Source organism: Sphaeramia orbicularis, chromosome 3 (genome assembly GCF_902148855.1).
Source record: "Sphaeramia orbicularis chromosome 3, fSphaOr1.1, whole genome shotgun sequence".
Taxonomy (NCBI): domain Eukaryota; kingdom Metazoa; phylum Chordata; class Actinopteri; order Kurtiformes; family Apogonidae; genus Sphaeramia; species Sphaeramia orbicularis.
In genome coordinates, this window is record NC_043959.1 from 47635675 (window position 1) to 47656188 (window position 20514).

Here is a 20514-nt window from a genome sequence, read left to right on the forward strand (position 1 = left end):
AGCCAAAATTATGAGATACAAAGTCATAACGATGAGATACAAAGTCAAAATTATGAGATAAAAAGGTCATGAGATAAAGTCAAATTATGAGATAAAAAAGTCATAATGATGAGATAAAAAGTCAAAATTATGAGATAAAAAGGTCATGAGATAAAGTCAAATTATGAGATAACTAGAAGCACTCGGAGAGCGCAGACCTCCGCCAAGGCTGATCAGTGGCCCCCCCCCCCGTGGGCCCCCCCACCCCCGATCACCACCAAAATTTAATCATTTCTTCCTTATCCCATTTCCAACAAACCCTGAAAATTTCATCCAAATCTGTCCATAACTTTTTGAGTTATGTTGCACACTAACGGACAGACAACAGACAAACAAACAAACAAACAAACCCTGGCAAAAACATAACCTCCTTGGCGGAGGTAAAAAGTCATAATGATGAGATAAAAAGTCATAATGATGAGATAAAAAGTCAAAATTATGAGATAAAAAGGTCATGAGATAAAGTCAAATTATGAGATAAAAAGTCAAAATTATGAGATAAAAAGGTCATGAGATAAAGTCCAATTATGAGATAAAAAGTCATAATGAGATAAAAAGTCAAAATTATGATAAAAAGGTCATGAGATAAAGTCCAATTATGAAAAAAAGTCATAATGATGAGATAAAAAGGTCATGAGATAAAGTCAAATTATGAGATAAAAAGTCATAAGGATGAGATAAAAAGGTCATAATGAAATAAAAATGTCAAAATCATGAGATAAAAAGTCATAATTATGCTCCCGTGGCCAGGGGAAACAATACTGAGTGGGGATACATACCTTGACACAACACCTGATCAGATTTTGACCTGATTTTACCGGGCCAGTTTTGGTCCGCGGGCCGTATGTTTGACACTGTAGAGGAGCTGGAGCAGATGTTCTGGACCTGGATAAGTGGAAGAACATGGACAGTCCCAGTTATTCATATTCCTGAGACCTACTGTTGAATGTCAGGTGAAGATAACTCATGAACCCGGCGGTGGAGTCCGTTTCTTGTCGTAGTCACATGTAAAAGAACATAATGTGCCCACACTTGAAAACCCTCTGCCTTCAGTCCACGCCAGAGTTTTTGCACATACGGACGGACAGACGGACGATGAACTGATGACAATACCCTGAGGCGAGGGCCGAGGGTAATAAGAGCAGATGGAAGAAAAAGACACAGGATAGGACATCAGTATTATAGTAAAGTCAATGTTTATTTCCACATTCTTTACCAGGATTCATCATGGTCTGTACATCTGCTAATGGAGTAACGGAGGATGGCTCCCCAAATCCCATCCAGTCAGAACACACTGATATTTAGTTAGCATGAATGTTCTCATTAGCAGTTTAGTTCATTCATTTGGCCTTGTTCAGAGACTTCTTTTGTAAACATGGACATAGAGAGAAAATCCTGATAGAATTAATAAAAAGGCCAATGTTTTTAAACAACATTTTTCTTTAGATTAAACTGTAAAAAACAGGCAGGCATAAACTAACAGTAGAACACAAGCTCAATATTGAACCATTCTAGGACAAGTGCAGTTTTACAACATGCAGTGCTTACCTAATCCAAACTGAAGGTACTGCTCATAAAGACCATCAATAACTTCAGAGTTTGTGGTACTTCCTTTGCAATAATATTTCTGTTGCATCATTCCACTGTAGGACAAAGGGGGAAATCACAGCAATTTCAAAGAACAACCTCTGAGAATACCCAGTATTCATAGTCTAAGAGAAGAGAAAGAAATGACACCTGAAGCCAGTCGAGAACACTGATCTGCCCTTGGTACAGTATGTCATGAATAGGATGGCAGTGAGACCCTGTTCCTTTCATGTGCTCAACTAGGAAGAGAAAACATCTTGGACGACAAAGAGTCTCCAGCAAAGCCACACAACTGCCTTCAACTGTTCAGATCACATCGGCCTTTGAATGAGTTTTATGGACCAGGGTGTTGTATCTAGGCTCTGAGCCTGCTCACTGAGTTAAATTGCCTGAGAAGCTAAACTCTTTATACTGACATTAATTTAAATTAAAGTTGCATTCTGCATAGTTTCAGTGAAAAGTGAACTAATTTCCTTGGAATAAATAACTCATCTGTTGCATAGAGGTTTGATGCACTCCTAGAAAAGCCTCTAATGATAAAAAAAAAAGGTTTGATTTCTGTAGCAAACAGCCAGATGAAGCATCTGTCATCTAGGAGTGACTCAAACAGAACCAGAATGTGTTCCTATATCTGATATTAAGGATCTGGTCATTTGACATTGTAAATGTTTGCATCTGGAGACATGAATTCAAGAAGAAAATGGAGGTAACCTTACAGGCAGAAAATTTATCAAGAAAAAAGGGCAATCCCAAACATGGCCTCTGATTGAAACATTAAAACAAGTTTATACCACTGACAGTAACAAAACAACAAAAAACATTTTCACAAGAAAAATATATTCACGTCATATTGCATAATTATGTGCTGGAATGAGGTTAATGAATATAGATTAATAAAATCTCTCCCAGTATGTGCTGTTTGTTTCATGAAAATAGCCCCAGTGCTCAATAACGGATAGGGACAAAAAAAAAAAAAAAAAAAAGTTAAAAACTTTTCTGTGTCAAACTACATGAATCATTAAATATGTTTCATTCATTCTGCTGACACAGGAAACTCAATAACTCCTAGTTAAGTGTTACAGTTTACATATTTAAAAGATACTGCAGCCTTACAAAGCATGTGAATGCTACAGAAATTGCATGAAGCTTACAATAATAACATCCTAAAATGTTTTAATTAACATTAAGAAAAAAAATATTTTAGCAGAATTCAAGTAATGTGACAAATGCTGTTGTCAACAGATAAAATATTACAAACTGTTTCACTGTGATCACTGATGGAACACTTTAACACAATATCCCTCGATATGATAAACCCACAATATATAAGAGGTAACTAATGTATTGTACAGTACAGTACAGTAACAGCAGCGCACACTGAGTTTGGTGAGCCAAAGAAAAGCTCTGTAACAGAAAATACAAATGAAAAGACATTGGCAAAAATATTCTGAGTGTAACAATGTGAGGAAAGGAAAAGAAACTCAGATATTGGCAAAAAGAGGCGAAAACACTAAGTTGTACAACTCATAAGGTGACGAGGAATGTTGCTTAACACCAGGCATGTTTAACAGGACGAAACATTCAGTGGAAACATCAGAATTAAACCTGGGGAGTACATGTGACAAAGGTGTATATGTATATTAAATGCTGTTTTGAATGTTTTTGTCCTATCAAAGTGCCTCAGTGATAAATGCAAATAAACTGTGGAAAACAACCTGCATCCTCTGTGGGAGTGTACAGTACATAGAGGTCTGGAAGCTTGGAGTTGGAACGCAGTAAGCCACAGGACAGAGGACGCCACCACGGCGCCGGCTGAGGTAGTAGTTTGACTGAATATGAACTTCCCAGGGATCCATGTTGGCAGCTTGAAGAGGTGCAGCTACCAGTAAACCCGAATCACTGGGCTGGTGGAGTGGACCAGAAAGGAGGGGGCTGTGGCTACAAAGTCCCCGCTCATCACTGAAGGTCCATGTGCAAAACATTTTTCTCCTCAAAGGAAGTAGAACTGCTCCTACTAGAATGAAGTGTGTTAACTCTGCTGGTCCGCTGGCGAACAGATAAATCTCTTTACAACATGCTTATATGTCATCATCCATACAATACGAGACATTCTCAACCCTGTTCCCAAGGTTTTCTAAACTGTAATAAATTAGAAATTGAAGTAGGTTTTGCTGTATTCAACAAAGCAGTTTATGTGTGAAGCTGTTCGACACAGAAAAAAGCCGGATGTAAACCGGCTAGGAATGGTTCACTGTGACCATGGCAGCTTACGGCAGAGTGCAGAGGTTAATGATGCTAGAAGCCAGATGGTTTCCCCCTGGTGGTCTGGTTCCATTAGGGTAGCTTCATGAACAGACCATTATCAATGGAAGGGACCGGCATCGGGCAGGGGAACTGGAAGAGACTCATATCTGCTGTGAGGGCAGCCATAGCAGCAGGATCGTGCTCGATCTGTGTCCTCAGAGCCGGGTCGATCTTCTCCAGCCGCCGTTTGATCCTCTTTGCCTCCCTCTCGCGGATCAGTCTGGCTTGCCTCTTCTCTGGTGTCTCGTTGGCTCTCTTCAGCCTCATGGCCTCCCTGTCTCTCTGCAGCCTACGAGCCCGCTGCTCCTCACTTTCCTGCATCCTCTGCATGCGCTTGGCCTCACGGTCCCGCAGCCTCCTCAGTTCCCGTTCTTCTTCCGTCTCACACGCCCGCTTATTCTTCTTTGCTGTACGTTCCCGTTCAAGACGTTGCAGACGCGCCTCCAACGGTTCATTCTTCCTACGTAATGCCCATTTTCTCATTGGCGACTGGGCCTCGACTAGCTGCTGATAGGCCACGCAGCTGTTGCAAACCAGCAGCACTCCTGCTGGATAGACCGGCATAGGGCTGAGGATGTCAGGGATGGGAGGAAGGCCTGAGGAGGAGGAGTTAAGAGCATCAGGGATAGATGTGAGTGATGGCCCTTCAGAGAGCAGACTGTCAGGCAGGGAGGGAAAGGAAGGTCCTTGGTCAGAGCCTGTGCATGGTCCTGGGCCTGAACAAGGACCGGATCCAGGACCTTGGCCATGACATGGTCTGGGCCCTTGACACTGGCTAGAGATGTGTCCTGGTCCCTGACAAGAACGCTGGGCTTGACATAAGCTTGGGTCAGGGTCAGGGGCTTGACACAGCCGAGGACCCTGGCATGAACTGGGGCTGGGACTGGGTCCGGGTCCGTGGCAGGAGCGAGAACCTGGGCCCGGGCTAGACATCGGACTGCTGGACAGGGACAGCGAGCACGAGTCCCTCCCACTGCTGACCTCCATCCTGCTCATGTCCAGAACATCTTTCAGCTTCTCCCTGTGAAAAAATACATTTAGCAGCTTCAGTTTATATTTGGAGGGTTTTCTAGAAGTGAGCCTTGACACATTTGCTTCTTTCTAATAACTAAACCCACATGTTTCTATTTTAATAAGTGTCAGAGCAGAGAATAACAGCTCATTTCCTCAATTATTTGTTTTAGAACTGAATTAGTCACTGTGTCATGAGGCCTGTGATTAGCAAGACAACAGTTTAGAACAGTCAAAAACATCACACAGAACATCTGTGTGTGTGTAAGTCGAGACAACAAATATCACAGGTTTACTGATGCACTGAACAGAAAGGAAAGACTTTTAATTAACCAATACCCATATTATGTGAATAATATAGCATAATAATTTTCATTTTTTCTCTGCTTCAGTTGGAAAACATTGTGGTTTCTTATATTTCATCTACTACGTGTCCTGACCTTTCAATTCTGTTTAAATCTAAATGCAATGGTAGTTGCTTAGCAACATGCAAGTTTATTTCCATTGAATCAGTCGTTGCTGCACTAATTTTATTCATCCCTCATGTTCTGCAACCTGCTTAATCTCACACTTGCAGTGCACTCAGTCTTTTGTCACTGAATGTACAATACAAAAGATACATTTTTCACTTCTGTTCCTTAAAATGAACAGTGCAGCCCTGTGTGCATTCCTGTGATATTTTTCACTTAAATGTGGATGTGAAAAACACTTTGATATACAATTCCTATTCAAAAACTGTGACCTACATATATTTAAAAGATATCCTTGCCTCTCTGCTGACAGTTTTTGCTTTTCCATGAGGAATTACATGGGTTTATTTACAATCATTTCTCTCTTTATAATGTCAGTACTCTTTAAATTGTTTGAAATGAATGAAAATGAACAATGAAAATCAGCTACTATTAGTCATTAATTTTTGAAGGTTTTCAACATATATTAATATTTATCTAATACAGGACTGAGCCTTAATGTATGAATCTGCTTAGCTGTTTACATTTGTGATGAAAATCACTATTGGCCTAATATATCCTGTTTTTATGATTTTATGCAGATCATGATTTTAATGGAATTTCTGTAGAGGGACTTGTTTGACGAAGTGGAAACACAACATCCATTTCACTCCTGGAAAACACTGGCATTGTGATACTTGCTCATATGCAACAAGTTTTCTTAATGTTTAAAAGTAGTTGGGTTTCACTGACCAAAAATATGAGCTTTTCTCTTGGGCATCCATCCTGTTGTCTTGTGTGTGTATATATATATATATATATATATATATATATATATATATATATATATATATATATATATATATATATATATATATATATATATATATGTTAGTGCTGTCAAATGATTAAAATTTTTAATCAGATTAATCACAGGGTTGCTATGGATTAATTTGAATTTATCATAATTAATCATATCATTCATTTTTAATCTATATTAATCACGTTTCATTTTGCATGAGCAAATAGACTCAAGAAAGAAGGTAATATATACGCACTTAACATGATTATTAAACACCTTCAACAGTTTCAACAAAACAACTTGAAACAACTGTTCCATCTTGGGGTTTTTTTGTACTCATATTTCCATCCATCTTTATGGGTTGGTTCTGCCTGTCACTACAGGATCAAATGCCCATTTGCGCATGCACAACGATAACTCTAGTTGGACAAACTGCCCAAAATGCATTGGCAAAGACGTTCAGAGTCATTCTGTGCTGCAGATGGATTAATTGCATTAAAATTTTTATTCAGATCAGTTGCAATGATTGATTAATCCATGTTAAGGCCTTCATTTTGACAGCCCTAGTGTGTGTGTGTATGTACACACACACACACACACATATATACACACACACACACACACATACATACATACATACATACATATATATATATATATATACATATATATATATATATATATATATACACACACATATATATATATATATATATATATATATATATATATATACATATATATATATATATATATATATACATACACACACACACATATATATATATATATATACACACACATATATATATATATATATATATATATATATATATATATATATATATATATATACACACACATATATATATATATATATATATATATATATATACACACACATATATATATATATATATATATATATATATATATACACACACACATATATATATATATATATATATATATATACACACACATATACATATATATATATATATATATATATATATATATATATATATATATATATATATACATATATACATATAAATAAATAAAAGCAGGTAGGAGACCAAGTACATTTAACCACATTAAAACCCTGACTGACACACATGTTCTGAATGTGCTTTAAACATGTCCAGAGAATGCCTCTTAAACCTGTATCTGTTGGTAGCATATAGTAGACCTGCTGATCAGGTCTACTATATGCTGATTTAATTGAACCATATCCAGTTGAGTCCAGAGTTCTCCCTGACCAATAAGGCTTCAGTGCAAAACATGTTGACTAGAACCTACCTAATGTATAGACCTCCAAAACTAACATCATAACTTTTCTTACACCTACTGATTGGAGACAATCCCAGTCAACTTCAGCCAGGTTTGTTTTTGAATGTCTTGGATGCTTTTCCATCCATTTTCTATTTTCCTTACACATATATGATTATAAAAATGGTCCAAAATGATGCTAGATTATATCTTTTATATAGGTAACCCTAGCACTAATATTGTGGATGGACCTCAAGACTCCACAACATGCATCTAAATCTTCATTTGCTCCCTGGGTGCCTGACATGACATCCCCAAGTCTGTAGTGTGTTGTATGTTCCTACATGTTCAGCCAGTGATGGGTTAAATGCAGAGGGTCATTCTCAATGTGTCATATCATTCTCAATGTGTGTTGCATGTCCACATGTAAAATACATACTTACAAATAAAGATTCTTAATTCACCAAACTTAAGAGTAATTTGGGATCTACTATTTTGTAAGTCCACATTAAACTGATAACAGAATATTAAGTAGAATATTAAGTGTGCCTTTAAACTCTGTGAATGTAAATGAGGCAAACCTGTTGAAGTTGTTGGTGTCTGTAAAGCGTGCACCACAGACAGCGCAGTTGGAGAGGCGGTCCTCAGAGTGGATGAGAAGATGCCTTCCAAGCGAGCCAGGCGAACTCAGGGCTCGCCCACACACTGGGCACACATAGCTCTTGGTGTTGCTCATCATAGTTGTGTGCTGTTAAAGACAGCAAAACATGATGAGAAAAAACCCCAGAAAAAAAGCGATTCTTCAAATACTCCACCCAGTGCAATATTGAAAGAAAACTAATCTGATGTTTGGTTGTAGATGGGTCTGTGCATAAAAGACAAGTAATTCATTTTTAAAAGGACTTTACAAAGAAAGATTTAATATGATGGAACCCATTTCTGTATCATAAGTTATGCTATTTTCTATCCAGGCCATGATAGCATCTTTTCCTAATCAAAAATGTGACACTTAAGTTATTTCGTATTTACTGCAGCACAGATAAATTATATGAAAGTAGTAATTAACACAATTTAACATTACAGTCAATGTAATAGTCCTGTGTAGTTACATGACTCCATAAGCACTATATTGGATCATACAGGTTAACAGCTCCCTTGTCCTGCACCTTTCACTGTAGTACATATGCTAAAAGCTACTTAGACTTAGGCTTTAAAGGTGATGACCTGCCACTACCTTTATAGACTCTGACTTTAATGAAGGGGCTGAAACTGTTTGGTTTTCAGGACAGGTGAGACATAAGTTTTCCTCACCTGGTAGACATGGGAAATGAGCTTCTCAGGGCTGCTGAAATCCAGCGTGCACAGAGGACAAACAAAGCTGCTGCAGTGATCTACCCCCTCGTCACTCTCCTGAAGAAAACCAATTAAAGAAGACCTACATCATTACATGTTACTCAATGAACATTTAGTTACATCAGTTTATGAGAATAAAATTACATTTCAAACTTTTTACAGCTGTGCACAAGCAAGGATGCAAATATGTTGAACATGCTTATTCAGCCTGACCTCTGAAATTTAAGAGCCATTACTAAAGGCTAAAGGCACATCACTAGTGTTTCTTATTACACCTTTATGGGGTCAGAACTCACTTCATGTTTCTAGCTGAAGCACATTTGGTTTCTAATGATACGTTTACAGAGTGAATGAGCAAAATTCTCACAAGCCCCAGTGACTCACTTACAGTGACATGATGCCGTTTGCTGTCACAGATGTGACTCACAAGCTGAAGCACAGAATGTTTTCAAACAGACGGTCTCAGCACAAAACATATTGGCTGCTACCAAGACTGTTCTGTCCTGTCCATTAATGTGCAAGTGATTTTTGTGTCTGTTTCTGCCACTTGATCTGATAAGAAGGAAATACTGTAAATGTCAGATATAAAGATAACAACACTCCCACTCCTGTTGCCACATATAGTAATTCAGGCAAATGACCTGTTATTTTACTCAGGAGCACCACATCAGTTGTGAATCCAGTTTGTCAGATGGACATGGTCGGTGTTTTAGACTTAACCCTGTAAAATGACATGTTCATAATATTCAGACACATTACATTTGAAGCACAACTACTAGATGAGATTTGGTTCAACAAATGGTTCAAACTTTTCAATCATTACACATGTGATGTACGCTTTATCTCTGTTAGTTCTTAGTCTATTAGTTCTGGTTCTTAAACCTGTTTAGTTCAGGATTCTTGTAATCTTGGTGCCATCTAGTGAACCAACCCACATTTCCACAGGTTTTAAGTGGAACACATTTAATCAAAGATGAGTCAGTAATAGAAGGCAGTGCACAAAGTATAATAGATTCTAATTTTTAGTGGCAGTGATATTTCTGCATACAGCTTGTTTTTTTCCAGTCTTGCACTAATCAACAAATTTTGTTTGTTTTCTTATGGTTTGTTCTTACTTTAAGGTAAAACCACCCTGATTACTATATCGATATTGTGATCAATACAGTAGATGCATCTAACAACATGCAGTATCAATATAAAAACCAAAGCATATCACCATCACAGAAAACTTTCTCATCTACCAACAAACATGAGTTCCCATTAACAAGCAGAACTTTCTTTGTCATGTTTGACCCTGTATATGAAAAGCAAAGGAGTACTTCCTGTCAAGTGTCCAGAGTTCATATGAGAAAACTGCTATTAAGTGAAGCATTGGAGATCAGATTGTCAATAATTTAACTTTGTAGTAACTTCCTCTCAGTCCTGTAGCTTAAAGATAACATACAATAAGTAAGACAAGTCTAACAAAACTGAGAATATAACTTAAGAGTTTTCTAATATTTATTGTGATTATGGTCATTGTGGATATAATAAAAGTATATGAAAAAGGTTATTAAGTATTTTAACCCTTAACACTGTGTATTTTAACTTTTCACACTAAAACATGTTAAACAGTGAAGCATTAAAGGCCAACCCCTAATTCAGACCTTTGTAAATAAAGAATAAACCTTCTGCAGTTTAGATAAATAAAGACCAGTCACTTAAAGAATACATCCTTAAGAAAATATGTGTATATAATAAGAATACCCCTCCACTAGCTGAAATTTTGGTTATATTTACTCAAAACTGTTATTGCCTAGCTCCATTTATAAACATCTCATTTGAGATCAAGTATATTTGTACCTGATCTGTCATGGGCATGCAAACTGCGCTGGAAATCCAATGGATTTTCCTGTTTCATTACTGTGTAGTCAGTTTTATTGTCTGTCAGGTTTGTGTTTTGTCCTCTCACCTCTTTGACTCCCGCTCCTTGTAGGCGGCACTGCGTTCTCTTGGTGGTCATGTGGTCGTCAGCTGAGGCGTTAGAGGATGAGTCTTCACCGTGGTTGTCAAGGTCACTATCGCTGTCTTCTATGGAGGCAAACACAGCCCTATCAATACAGACAGACAACAGAACACAGAGCAGGGCTTACTCTCACTAACACCCCTTAGTCCAAGGATGTCCTGCAGAGTCCATCCGGTCCTCCCCTGTCCCGTCACTCCATTCTGTACCTGAGATGCTATCCTGCCCTTGGATCTCCTGGGAGTTGTTGCTGCAGCATTCACTGTCTTCGGTGAACTCGTCTCTGCCATCCATGTTAATAGTGTGCTGGAGTCCTGTCATGCCTGAAGTGTGGAATGGCCCTGGAGAAACAAAGAGAGTGGTATCAGTGGAAATTTAACAGTCATTTCCTTTATAGAAATGCTTTATTATTGTTAATGTACTTAGATATAATCTAAATCCCCAGGCTTTCCTGAATGAAAGAAGTCTGGACTGTGAGAAAGTTTCTTTAGTTTCTGACATATGCATTTAAATTAGAAAAAAATAAATAAACTAGAAGCACTCGGAGAGCGCAGACCTCCGCCAAGGCTGATCAGTGGCCCCCCCTGTGGGCCCCCCCCACACCAAGGAGGTTATGTTTTTGCCAGGGTTTGTTTGTTTGTTTGTCTGTGTCTGTCTGTTTGTCTGTCCATTAGTGTGCAACATAACTCAAAAAGTTATGGACAGATTTTGATGAGATTTTCAGGGTTTGTTGGAAATGGGCCCCCCCGTGGGCCCCCCCACCCCCGATCACCACCAAAATTTAATCATTTCTTCCTTATCCCATTTCCAACAAACCCTGAAAATTTCATCAAAATCTGTCCATAACTTTTTGAGTTATGTTGCACACTAACAGACAGACAAACAGACAGACAAACAAACAAACAAACTAGAAGCACTCGGAGAGCACAGACCTCCGCCAAGGCTGATCAGTGGCCCCCCCCGTGGGCCCCCCCACGCCAAGGAGGTTATGTCTTTGCCAGGGTTTGTTTGTCTGTCTGTCTGTTTGTCTGTCCGTTAGTGTGCAACATAACTCAAAAAGTTATGGACAGATTTTGATGAAATTTTCTGGTCTGCGCACCCCCGGGGGCCCCCCCACCCCCGATCACCACCAAAATTTAATCATTTCTTCCTTATCCCATTTCCAACAAACCCTGAAAATTTCATCAAAATCTGTCCATAACTTTTTGAGTTATGTTGCACACTAACGGACAGATAAACAGACAGACAGACAGACAGACAGACAAACAAACAAACCCTGGCAAAAACATAACCTCCTTGGTGGAGGTAATAAAGAGTAGCACCTGATGATGAATCAGTGAACAATAAAACACCAGCAGTAAGGCTGGCAGAATTAAGCAGTGCTAGAGTCTGCAAAACGGTGAAGAATGAGGTTTTTTTGGGTAAACACTTTAATCACATATGTGTTAGTGTAAAGTTCAAGCCCCATTTCAACAGCTAGAATGAACTGAAGCTATATGCATAATGCCACAAAACAGTGAAAATGTTTTTTCTTGGACTTATTTATGATACTTGAAAAGGACTCTCATTCACTCTTTGTTAAAGACAGGCCTGTCAACTCCAATCTATGGCTTTGGTTATTAAAATGTGTCTGAAAGCTTCACACTTGTAGTTAAAAAGGTCAGACAAAATACTGCAAATTAGAAGTTCAGTTTAGCTGAAGTTGCACAACAAACTGTGGAGCCAGTCACTGGAGGAACATCTACATCTATTACATCACATGAAGAGACTGTTTTTATATGGTAACTTCCATACTTTTTTTTAATATTAATTTCAGATATACCACAAGCAGAACATAAGATGTGTACACAAAGACAGACGCCTCTTCAGCCCTCCAACAGTGAAGATGGATTTAACCCCAAAATCTATATTTGAAAATAATTTCACTATTTGTTTTATTTGTATTCGACGGTGACATATTTTGATTTATAAAATGTAAAGATGGAAATAAAACAAAACTGAAGTGCAGTATAGTTCTTTATCTTCATAGAGACATAGAATCTGCATCTACAGCATCTGCAGAAAAACAGAACATAACATTCGGCACACTTTTAATAGTCTACCCCTCACCAAAATATAGAGTAAGATTCTGTTGAGAGTTACTGCCCTATAATTTACATTAGATTGTCTTTGTGTAAATTTGGTGCAGATACGTCAATGCATTCTTCAGATAATGTGATTATGTTGTTGAATGGACAGGCAGACGGACAGACAGACGGACGGACAGATGACAAAACGATTACAATACCCCTTCGGCCCGAAGTTGGCCAAGGGGTAAAAACCAGTGCAGTCGCTTAGGCCAGAAGATTCTGATTTTATTTTTAGTAAAAAAAAAAAAAAAAAAATTTGTTTTGAGGGAAAGAAAAACTGTGTTCAGACTTTGTCCAAGCTGATTTATAAGGCCCAAAAATTAAATCTATACTTTTCTGCATTATGGGGATTTTCAGTTAACATGAACACAAGATAAAATGTGATTAAAAAAATAATTTCCTTTGTAAAACTATGTGGTGTGCATGTGCAATAAGAACAAAAACAACAGAGCAGCATTCATGAGGGTGTTATACTGTAATTATTTGTTAAAAAATAATTTCAAGCATTAGAAAAGAACCGCTGGTAGGCAATTACTGGAGAAACATGTTCACAATGAATAAATTGCAATAAATAAGCATTTTAAATATTTGATAAACAAAAAAGGTCTCTAGAGGAAGAAATAATTGTGATTTAGGCATTTTTGCTTCATGGTAATTGCCTAAACTCCATTCAAACTAACACACATTACTACTTTGAAAGTCAGAACATTTTTCCATTTAGTTCACAGGCATTGAACAATAAAGATGATAAATACATTACTCTGACAACATGAAACTCCCATAAAATGCAGAACATGTAGCTACTCTATCCAGAGACTTGGAGGATGTACTCAAGACACTGACCTCCAGAAGTCTGAAACTTTCGCTCATGTGACCTATTCAAAGCAGACTCGCAATAATATAGGCTAAGTGAGCAAATGGCAAGGCAAGCTCACTGACATATATGCACACATTAACTTCATTTGCATCCCAACCCCCACTTTTCACACACGTACACTCACAGATACATGCTAGCTCTGTTCCACAGCCATGCTGCAGTCCCACGGGGGAAGCAGCCTGCACTCTTTTCCTCTAGCTCGCTGCCTTGCTGCTCAGTGTGTTTCTCTCTCAGTACCACCCACACACTGAACAGCCTGGCTCGCCCTCTGTCCTCCCTGCTTGTATGGAGCTCTGACTACTTCCATATCTATACCATCGGCTCTGAGGGGGAGGATGAAGCTTCACACCATGACAGCCCATATGTGCACATTTAACTCCTTGTGTGATGCCATTCATTGTTTAGCCCTGTTAGTTCCAGGATTGGAATAAAAACCCTCCACTTTTTCTAATAATTACACTTAACCCTGTAAACCTATATTTGACTGCCAGCACTTGAGAGAGTTTAGTAGAAAGCACTACATAATGTCCCTCTTAAGATAGCTCAAATGAATGATTGCTTAAAATCTAATTTTCTTCCCATGTGCACTTCCTCTCCATTAACACAGATCACAGATGAGGAAAGATCCTGACTTCAGTTACCTGAGACTGACAGAAGTAATTACAGCTCTTGTCACAATCCTGAGGTATTGCGCGCACACTCTCTCTCTCTTTCTGTGTCAGAGGAAAACAGGCACATAATATTGAGGTTTGTCATTCTACTGTTTTGCTACTGTGACAAGTTGGTGTGTGAACACAGTTCGGGTTCTTCTCCCAAACAAACCCAAGCTTTCACTCACAGTGGTAGAGGGTCCAAGTATTGAACTATGAACTACTACAACAAGCTGGCTTCACGGCACATAGCCAATGATTGATGTGTGAGAGATACCCATCCCCCCACTGCTAGGCTCTGTCTGTACATCTGTCTCTCCTCGCTCGCTCCCTCCCCTCCCTCCCTCCCTCAGTCTCTGCCACTGTGATGTTATCTCCGAGTCTGTGTGTCTGTAGGCAGGAGGTGACGCAGTGTCTGACTGAATCCAGACAAAGAGACAAACTCATCAGCCAACAGACACAGAAGAAGGAGAGAGGAGGGGATGGGGGAGGTGGTGGGTGGTGGTGGGGGGCCCGCGCAAAACAAAACAGACAAAAGACAGAATGCCAAAACTCTACTCAAACACCAAGCAATGGGGGTCCTGTTGAATTCAAAGCCCCCTCCTTCCCCTTTTTCAGCCACCGTCCCCTCCAAAACACACACATGCAGACAGACACACAACACTGTCTGAATCTGCAGGAAGTGCTGGGGCCCCCTGTCTTCCATCCACATACAGGAGAAGCATGACAGCGGACCAGACATCTGATCAATCTTCACTTTAACTGATGACCTTACATTACACAGAAGACAGTAAAGTGATTCAGTATTTTGAGGGTTATTACTTTTTTCCCCCCTTTCTGTAGATTTCTCTGCTTAGTTGGGTTTCTGAAAGCCAAACTAAAACTCAGATATAATATTTGGCTTCTGATTAAAAAATAATAAACACAGGGGTACACCCATGTAACATTGGTATTTCACATGTTCCAGTTCTTTGAACCAAGGCCAAATGATGAAAATGTATGCAAATACAAAACTCAAATTACAGCATGAAAATCTTGAAACTTATTACACTAGATGAAATGGAAGTTTTTTTCCCCGTTTGGATGTATTTATTATATTTTGTTTTAAACACACCTGTAAGCACTGTTCTCATCTCGTCTACATACTTTTGGTTAAAAATAGTACTCGTTTCCTCTGATGTAGAAAACTACAAAAGCACATTTGTCAAACTAACCAGCACTGTCAACATGAATGCCACATGTACTTTTCTCAAGAAAATAGGCTCAGACTCTGAATTACTTTATATGTTCCAGTTGTCTTCTTGCTGTGTTATATTAAACTTAAGGAGGGACACAAATGACGAGACAGATAGCACTGTTGTATTATTGTCTGGAATTCCCTCTGTGTTTTTGTGTGCGAGTGTGTCAGCCCGCCTGCCTGTCAGACTGTCTCCCTGCCTGTCTGGTCTGTCAGTCTGTCTGTCTGGTCTGACCCTCTCTGGGGTGGGGTGTGGGGGTGTGTGGGGGGGCAGCACAGTGTACACAAGTCATACCTCTCATGAAAAAACAGGTAGAACTCTCAAAGCGACCCAGAGGAAAAGTCAACAAACAAAAACATAGCACCTGAACTCCAGTGACACAGTGGGAAAAATGATTTGTCCATCAAACTGTGTTTTATTGAGCGGCTTATTTATGTATGACAACACTGTACTGTGTCAGGCCCTCCTGTGCATTTTCAGTTCCCTGTGGACACTTGCAGAAGTGTTACAGAACTGGAAATGATCTCATTAGCTTGTAGGGATTACTGCATTTACAAGTGCAAGATGTATTTCAACACCAGTTTAAACAAACTATGTTTAGAAAGGAGGCCTTTGGCATATGTAAGTTTAGTAGATTATACTAAGCAATCCCCTTGTGTATGGATTGAGATGTGACCTGGGTGGTCAGCATGGTGTGTGCACCAACAAGTGCATCCAGAGATCAGAAGGCCAAAACATACCACACAGGGAAGCCCACCAGATATAAATCACAGCAGGGCTCTCCCCGTTTCCCATTAAGTCAAACAACAATATACTATGCCAATGTTTTATTAATATAGGTATTGAATGGAATTAATTATGCACACCCACTGATGGTAGACTGCAAAACTGTGTGCAAGATGACCAGACTCACTTTATCAGAAGTTAATGAATAAAATCTGTCCAATTAATTACTTTAGTACAGGAAGAAACAATACAAATATCACTGTATAAAAAAGTAAAAGTGAATATTAAGTTTGAATTGTACAGTTGTCTTAATGTACAGGCTAGAAGCACATGTTGTGAAAAGCCAGTGTGTTGTTTAATTTTGCTGAATGTGTTATCTTTCCTCTCACACTTGCACTGAAACTGAGATGTCAAAAAAGTAAACTGACACTGCACAGATCCACAGGGCTTCTCCCCTTTGACAGTTGTCAACCAATATGCAAGACATGATGGGGTCTGCTTCCTTTACATGACTCAGATACACATTTCTAAAAGAATCTAAAAAAAAAAAAAAAAAAAAAAAAAAAAAAAAAACCTAACAAACATGACACACTAAAACAAAAACCAAGAGACACAGTCAGCCACATGCAGGTCAGGGCTGCAATAAAACTACTAGGAAAACACACAGCTACTGGATAAATGACCCAATACTATGAGTCAAAGTCTCGCTACCATATACTAATAAACCAACAACCAAAATGAAAGTGACATATCTACAACAGACTGTGGTAAAATGTCAACTGTTGTCACACAAAGTGGTAAACCAAACCTAAAAACTAATAAAAAATCCAAACTGATACATTTAGAAAATAGGTGAATTTTATTTACTGCTAACTTAATGCTATCAATAATAATAATGATGATAATGAGAAGGGGACCTGAAACACAGTTCAAACCAGTAGCTAAAGTATCATTATTCATCAACTGTCCCGTTAAGCAAAAAATAATATAATCTTAATAATGACTAGCTCCTCCCAATTTGCGTAGTATCAGAAAATACCTGAAATACCTACAGTTAACTTTGAAGGGGTTGGTTTGTTTCCGCCTGGACATATTACTGTCCACTCCCGGTAAAAACTGAAATCTCCTCCTCACCCCGGATAGTTACCCTGAGACCAGTCCAGGTGTATTCCGCATTCAGATCCCACTCTCACTGTGAGCAGAGCAATAAGGGGACAGATAATGAACAAAATAAGGGAAAATGGGATCAGCCGTCCAGTCGAGTAGCACAGTCCGGACCCTCCAGGAATTAAAAAAAATAAAAAAAAAATCCAAACATACATGAATCGTCACATGCTTGCTGCCGTTAAAAATCCCTCATTTCGGTCGATCGTGGGTTTGTTTTAACGATGTCCAAAGCGACCAGACTCACCGAGCAGCCCCGATCCCGAGCCGCTGGCGCCCGTGTACTCACTGCAGCGATGCGAGGCTCAGCTGATCTCTAACGCAAAAGAACTGAAGCCATACCGCACAGGATTGTGGGATATACAGGGACGCTGGGGAGGTTATGCTTAGACACTACGCTGCGTTCAAGTCGTGTGGAAAAGGTGAAGGATTGCAGTACCTCCAAGTAATATGATAATATTAATTCAAATTATCTGCAGCACAAAATCCACACTGATCTAAAAAATGTAATTAGGTAAGTTCCACCACATTAAGTCATTTACACATTTGGTTAGTTTTAAAAACTGCAGTGACATCAGTAAACAAAAAAATATACCAGAAAGCTGTCACAAAAACAATTTCTGTAAGTTGTAAAGATTTCAAGCCATTAAATACACACTACTACTATTTGTCCAGCTGCAGTTACATCCTGACATTTGTGCCTGATCTGCAACTATACTATTGTTTTCAGCATTAACCCATGAAGACCCAGTGGTACGTTTGTGGCTATTCCCAAATGAAATTCTCTCTATTTACCCTTTCTTATGTGATTTATCACCATTTATTATGATTATATTTTGCATTTGTCAGTGTAACTCATGTAGATGTTCATAAAAACATAGAGTAAATTCAAAGGTTATTATGTCAAAACAAAGAAAAATGAGGAAAAGGTGACGTTTTCAGTCAAAACATCAATACCTAAATGTAAAAACAAGCAATTCCAAAATGATGGGGTTTTCACGTTCACTACTGAGCCGCTGAACATCCAAATGGGTCATATCTGATGACCCCAAAAAGCTGAGAAACTGCATTTTACCTCAATTATTTACATGTATTGATAGGATTAGCGGATCAGTAGTTATTAGGCCTAAACATTTTACATCAGTGGATGCTTTTGGTCGCTAATGGCTGTTTGGGTCTTTAAGGGTTAAAAGTACACATTTCATGCTGGTTTATCAATCCTCATTTTACAGCTGGGAAAAAACCTTCACTGCCCTCTAGTGGACATACAGTGTAACTGTGTTGACACGTTAGTAAGTTGCCATAAACTGTTAATATACAAATATTTCTGTACTGCTGTACTTGTTACTCACAGCTTAATATACACTACATACAGAATTAGTAAATCTGTGATGAACTAATATATAAAGATAAGACAAGATTTTGTGTGCAGAAGTTTGGATTTATATTGTATATTGGATTTAGCCCTCCACAGAAAACTTGTTTCACTGGTCAGTTGACCCAAATTACACAAAATATTTGCACTGTTAACATGAAAACTGCTGCCAACACATAATGTGGATTACCCAATAAACTGGAAAGATACTGCAACATTTTTTATTCACTTCTGAGTGCATACAAATTAATGTCTTCTCACTTCTGTTGAAATTTGTATTCTGAGTCTACTTCGCTTGGTATCACTGTAGTTTGAGAGGCTGGAATCGTGTCTTGTAAGTGAAACTGATGAATGATTATTGATGTGAGTGTTGTTTGTTCACTCCGATAAGGCTCTATGCTGATAGGTCAATATGTATGTGAATATTGGTGTGGACTGAATCATATACTCCGATGAAAGCCTGATGTTAAAAAAAAGCAATACTTCTGTTCAAAAGTCTGAAAACAACAAGAATCAGAGGCCAATTTAAAAGAATCCCTAAATTCTGCATGAACACACTTTGCAGAGAAACTTTTACAAGTTTTTTTTTTTCTTCAAATATCTCTTTGTTTACTTTCACATAGCTTTGAACCCTCAGTATTTAACATGGAGCAAACTTAAGATATAACTTTACAAACAAATGATCTGTCATCTCCCAAAAATAAACAAATAAATAAGTAAAAACTACCCCAAATGGACTACATATCAACCTGAAACATTTTTTTAATCACTATAAACGTCTTAATAACAACCAAAGCCGGGCATGTTTTATAAACCGTTAAATAACAGTATGAACACTCAGACTAAATCTGACCAAATCCTTTTTCTAATCTTAAACAAGTAGTTTAGTCCCAAAATATTAATTGTTGATTGCCTACCTTAATGACGCCTCTAAGTGGCGCTGTAACGCTCTGAACCGCTAATGTCATAGCATTACATGGTAGTCGTCATCACTGACTGCCACGAGTAAACGGACCGCAGCACGACATCGATAGGGTAAAATTGTATTCATCCGCTAGGTTAAGAGAAAATATGCCATCTCAACAAAATAATCTCGTTCTGTCGTTGAACTGAATTTAACAAAACCACATTTGAGATATTAGATATTTTAAACCCGCACGTTTATAATGTTAAAAATGCATAATTCTTTCAATTAGAGAGCGTCACTGTTAGCTAGCCTGCTAACGTTAACAAACCTCTCGTTAGCCCTTTATAGTCAAAGCAAGAACGATGAAAAAGAAGTGGCTAACTAGCTAGACAGCACCTAGCGAATGATAACCCGGATTAACCAGAGAATAAAAGCGCCACCTCTCTTATCGTGATCAAAACGTAATTCGCCAATTACCCATGTCTTCCAGTGACCAGTGGCATATCAGGTGGAAGTCGGTAGGAGAGGTACACACAGTGAAGGAGTCCTCCAGTACAAGCTAACGTTACTGTGCGCTGATGTCAAACTTAAGCCCGTAGGAGCCAGTCCGCGCTCCTTTCACAAACCTC

The 20514-nt window shown here is 38.5% G+C and overlaps 1 protein-coding gene across 5 annotated transcripts; it reads right to left on the reverse strand.

The window, feature by feature from the left end:
• Positions 1–1212: 1212 nt before the first annotated feature.
• On the reverse strand, positions 1213–20512 carry znf821 (zinc finger protein 821). Of its 5 annotated transcripts, none has more exons than XM_030130867.1 (6): positions 20363–20512; positions 11029–11160; positions 10769–10887; positions 8776–8874; positions 8046–8212; positions 1213–4951 (listed from the first exon to the last, which is right to left on the reverse strand). In XM_030130867.1, the coding sequence occupies exons 1-6, from the start codon at positions 20364–20366 to the stop codon at positions 3961–3963; spliced, it is 1512 nt and encodes a 503-aa protein (XP_029986727.1). In that variant the 5' UTR covers positions 20367–20512; the 3' UTR covers positions 1213–3960. The 5 variants fall into 5 exon arrangements, with proteins under 5 accessions (XP_029986727.1, XP_029986729.1, XP_029986728.1 ...); XM_030130869.1 differs by lacking the exon at positions 20363–20512 and adding an exon at positions 17851–18108; XM_030130868.1 differs by lacking the exon at positions 20363–20512 and adding an exon at positions 17574–17832.
• Between the last annotated feature and the right edge of the window lie 2 nt (positions 20513–20514).

Excerpts from the sequence above, each read along its gene's own strand:
- znf821 (XM_030130866.1), bottom strand. The coding sequence starts at position 17,531 with ATGTCCAGGCGGAAACAAACCAACCCCTTCAAAGTTAACT. Across the intron at positions 11,161-17,491 it reads CAACCCCTTCAAAGTTAACT|GGCCATTCCACACTTCAGGC; the intron begins GTAGGTATTTCA and ends TTGTTTCTCCAG. Across the intron at positions 8,213-8,775 it reads TCATTTCCCATGTCTACCAG|CACACAACTATGATGAGCAA; the intron begins GTGAGGAAAACT and ends TGTCTTTAACAG.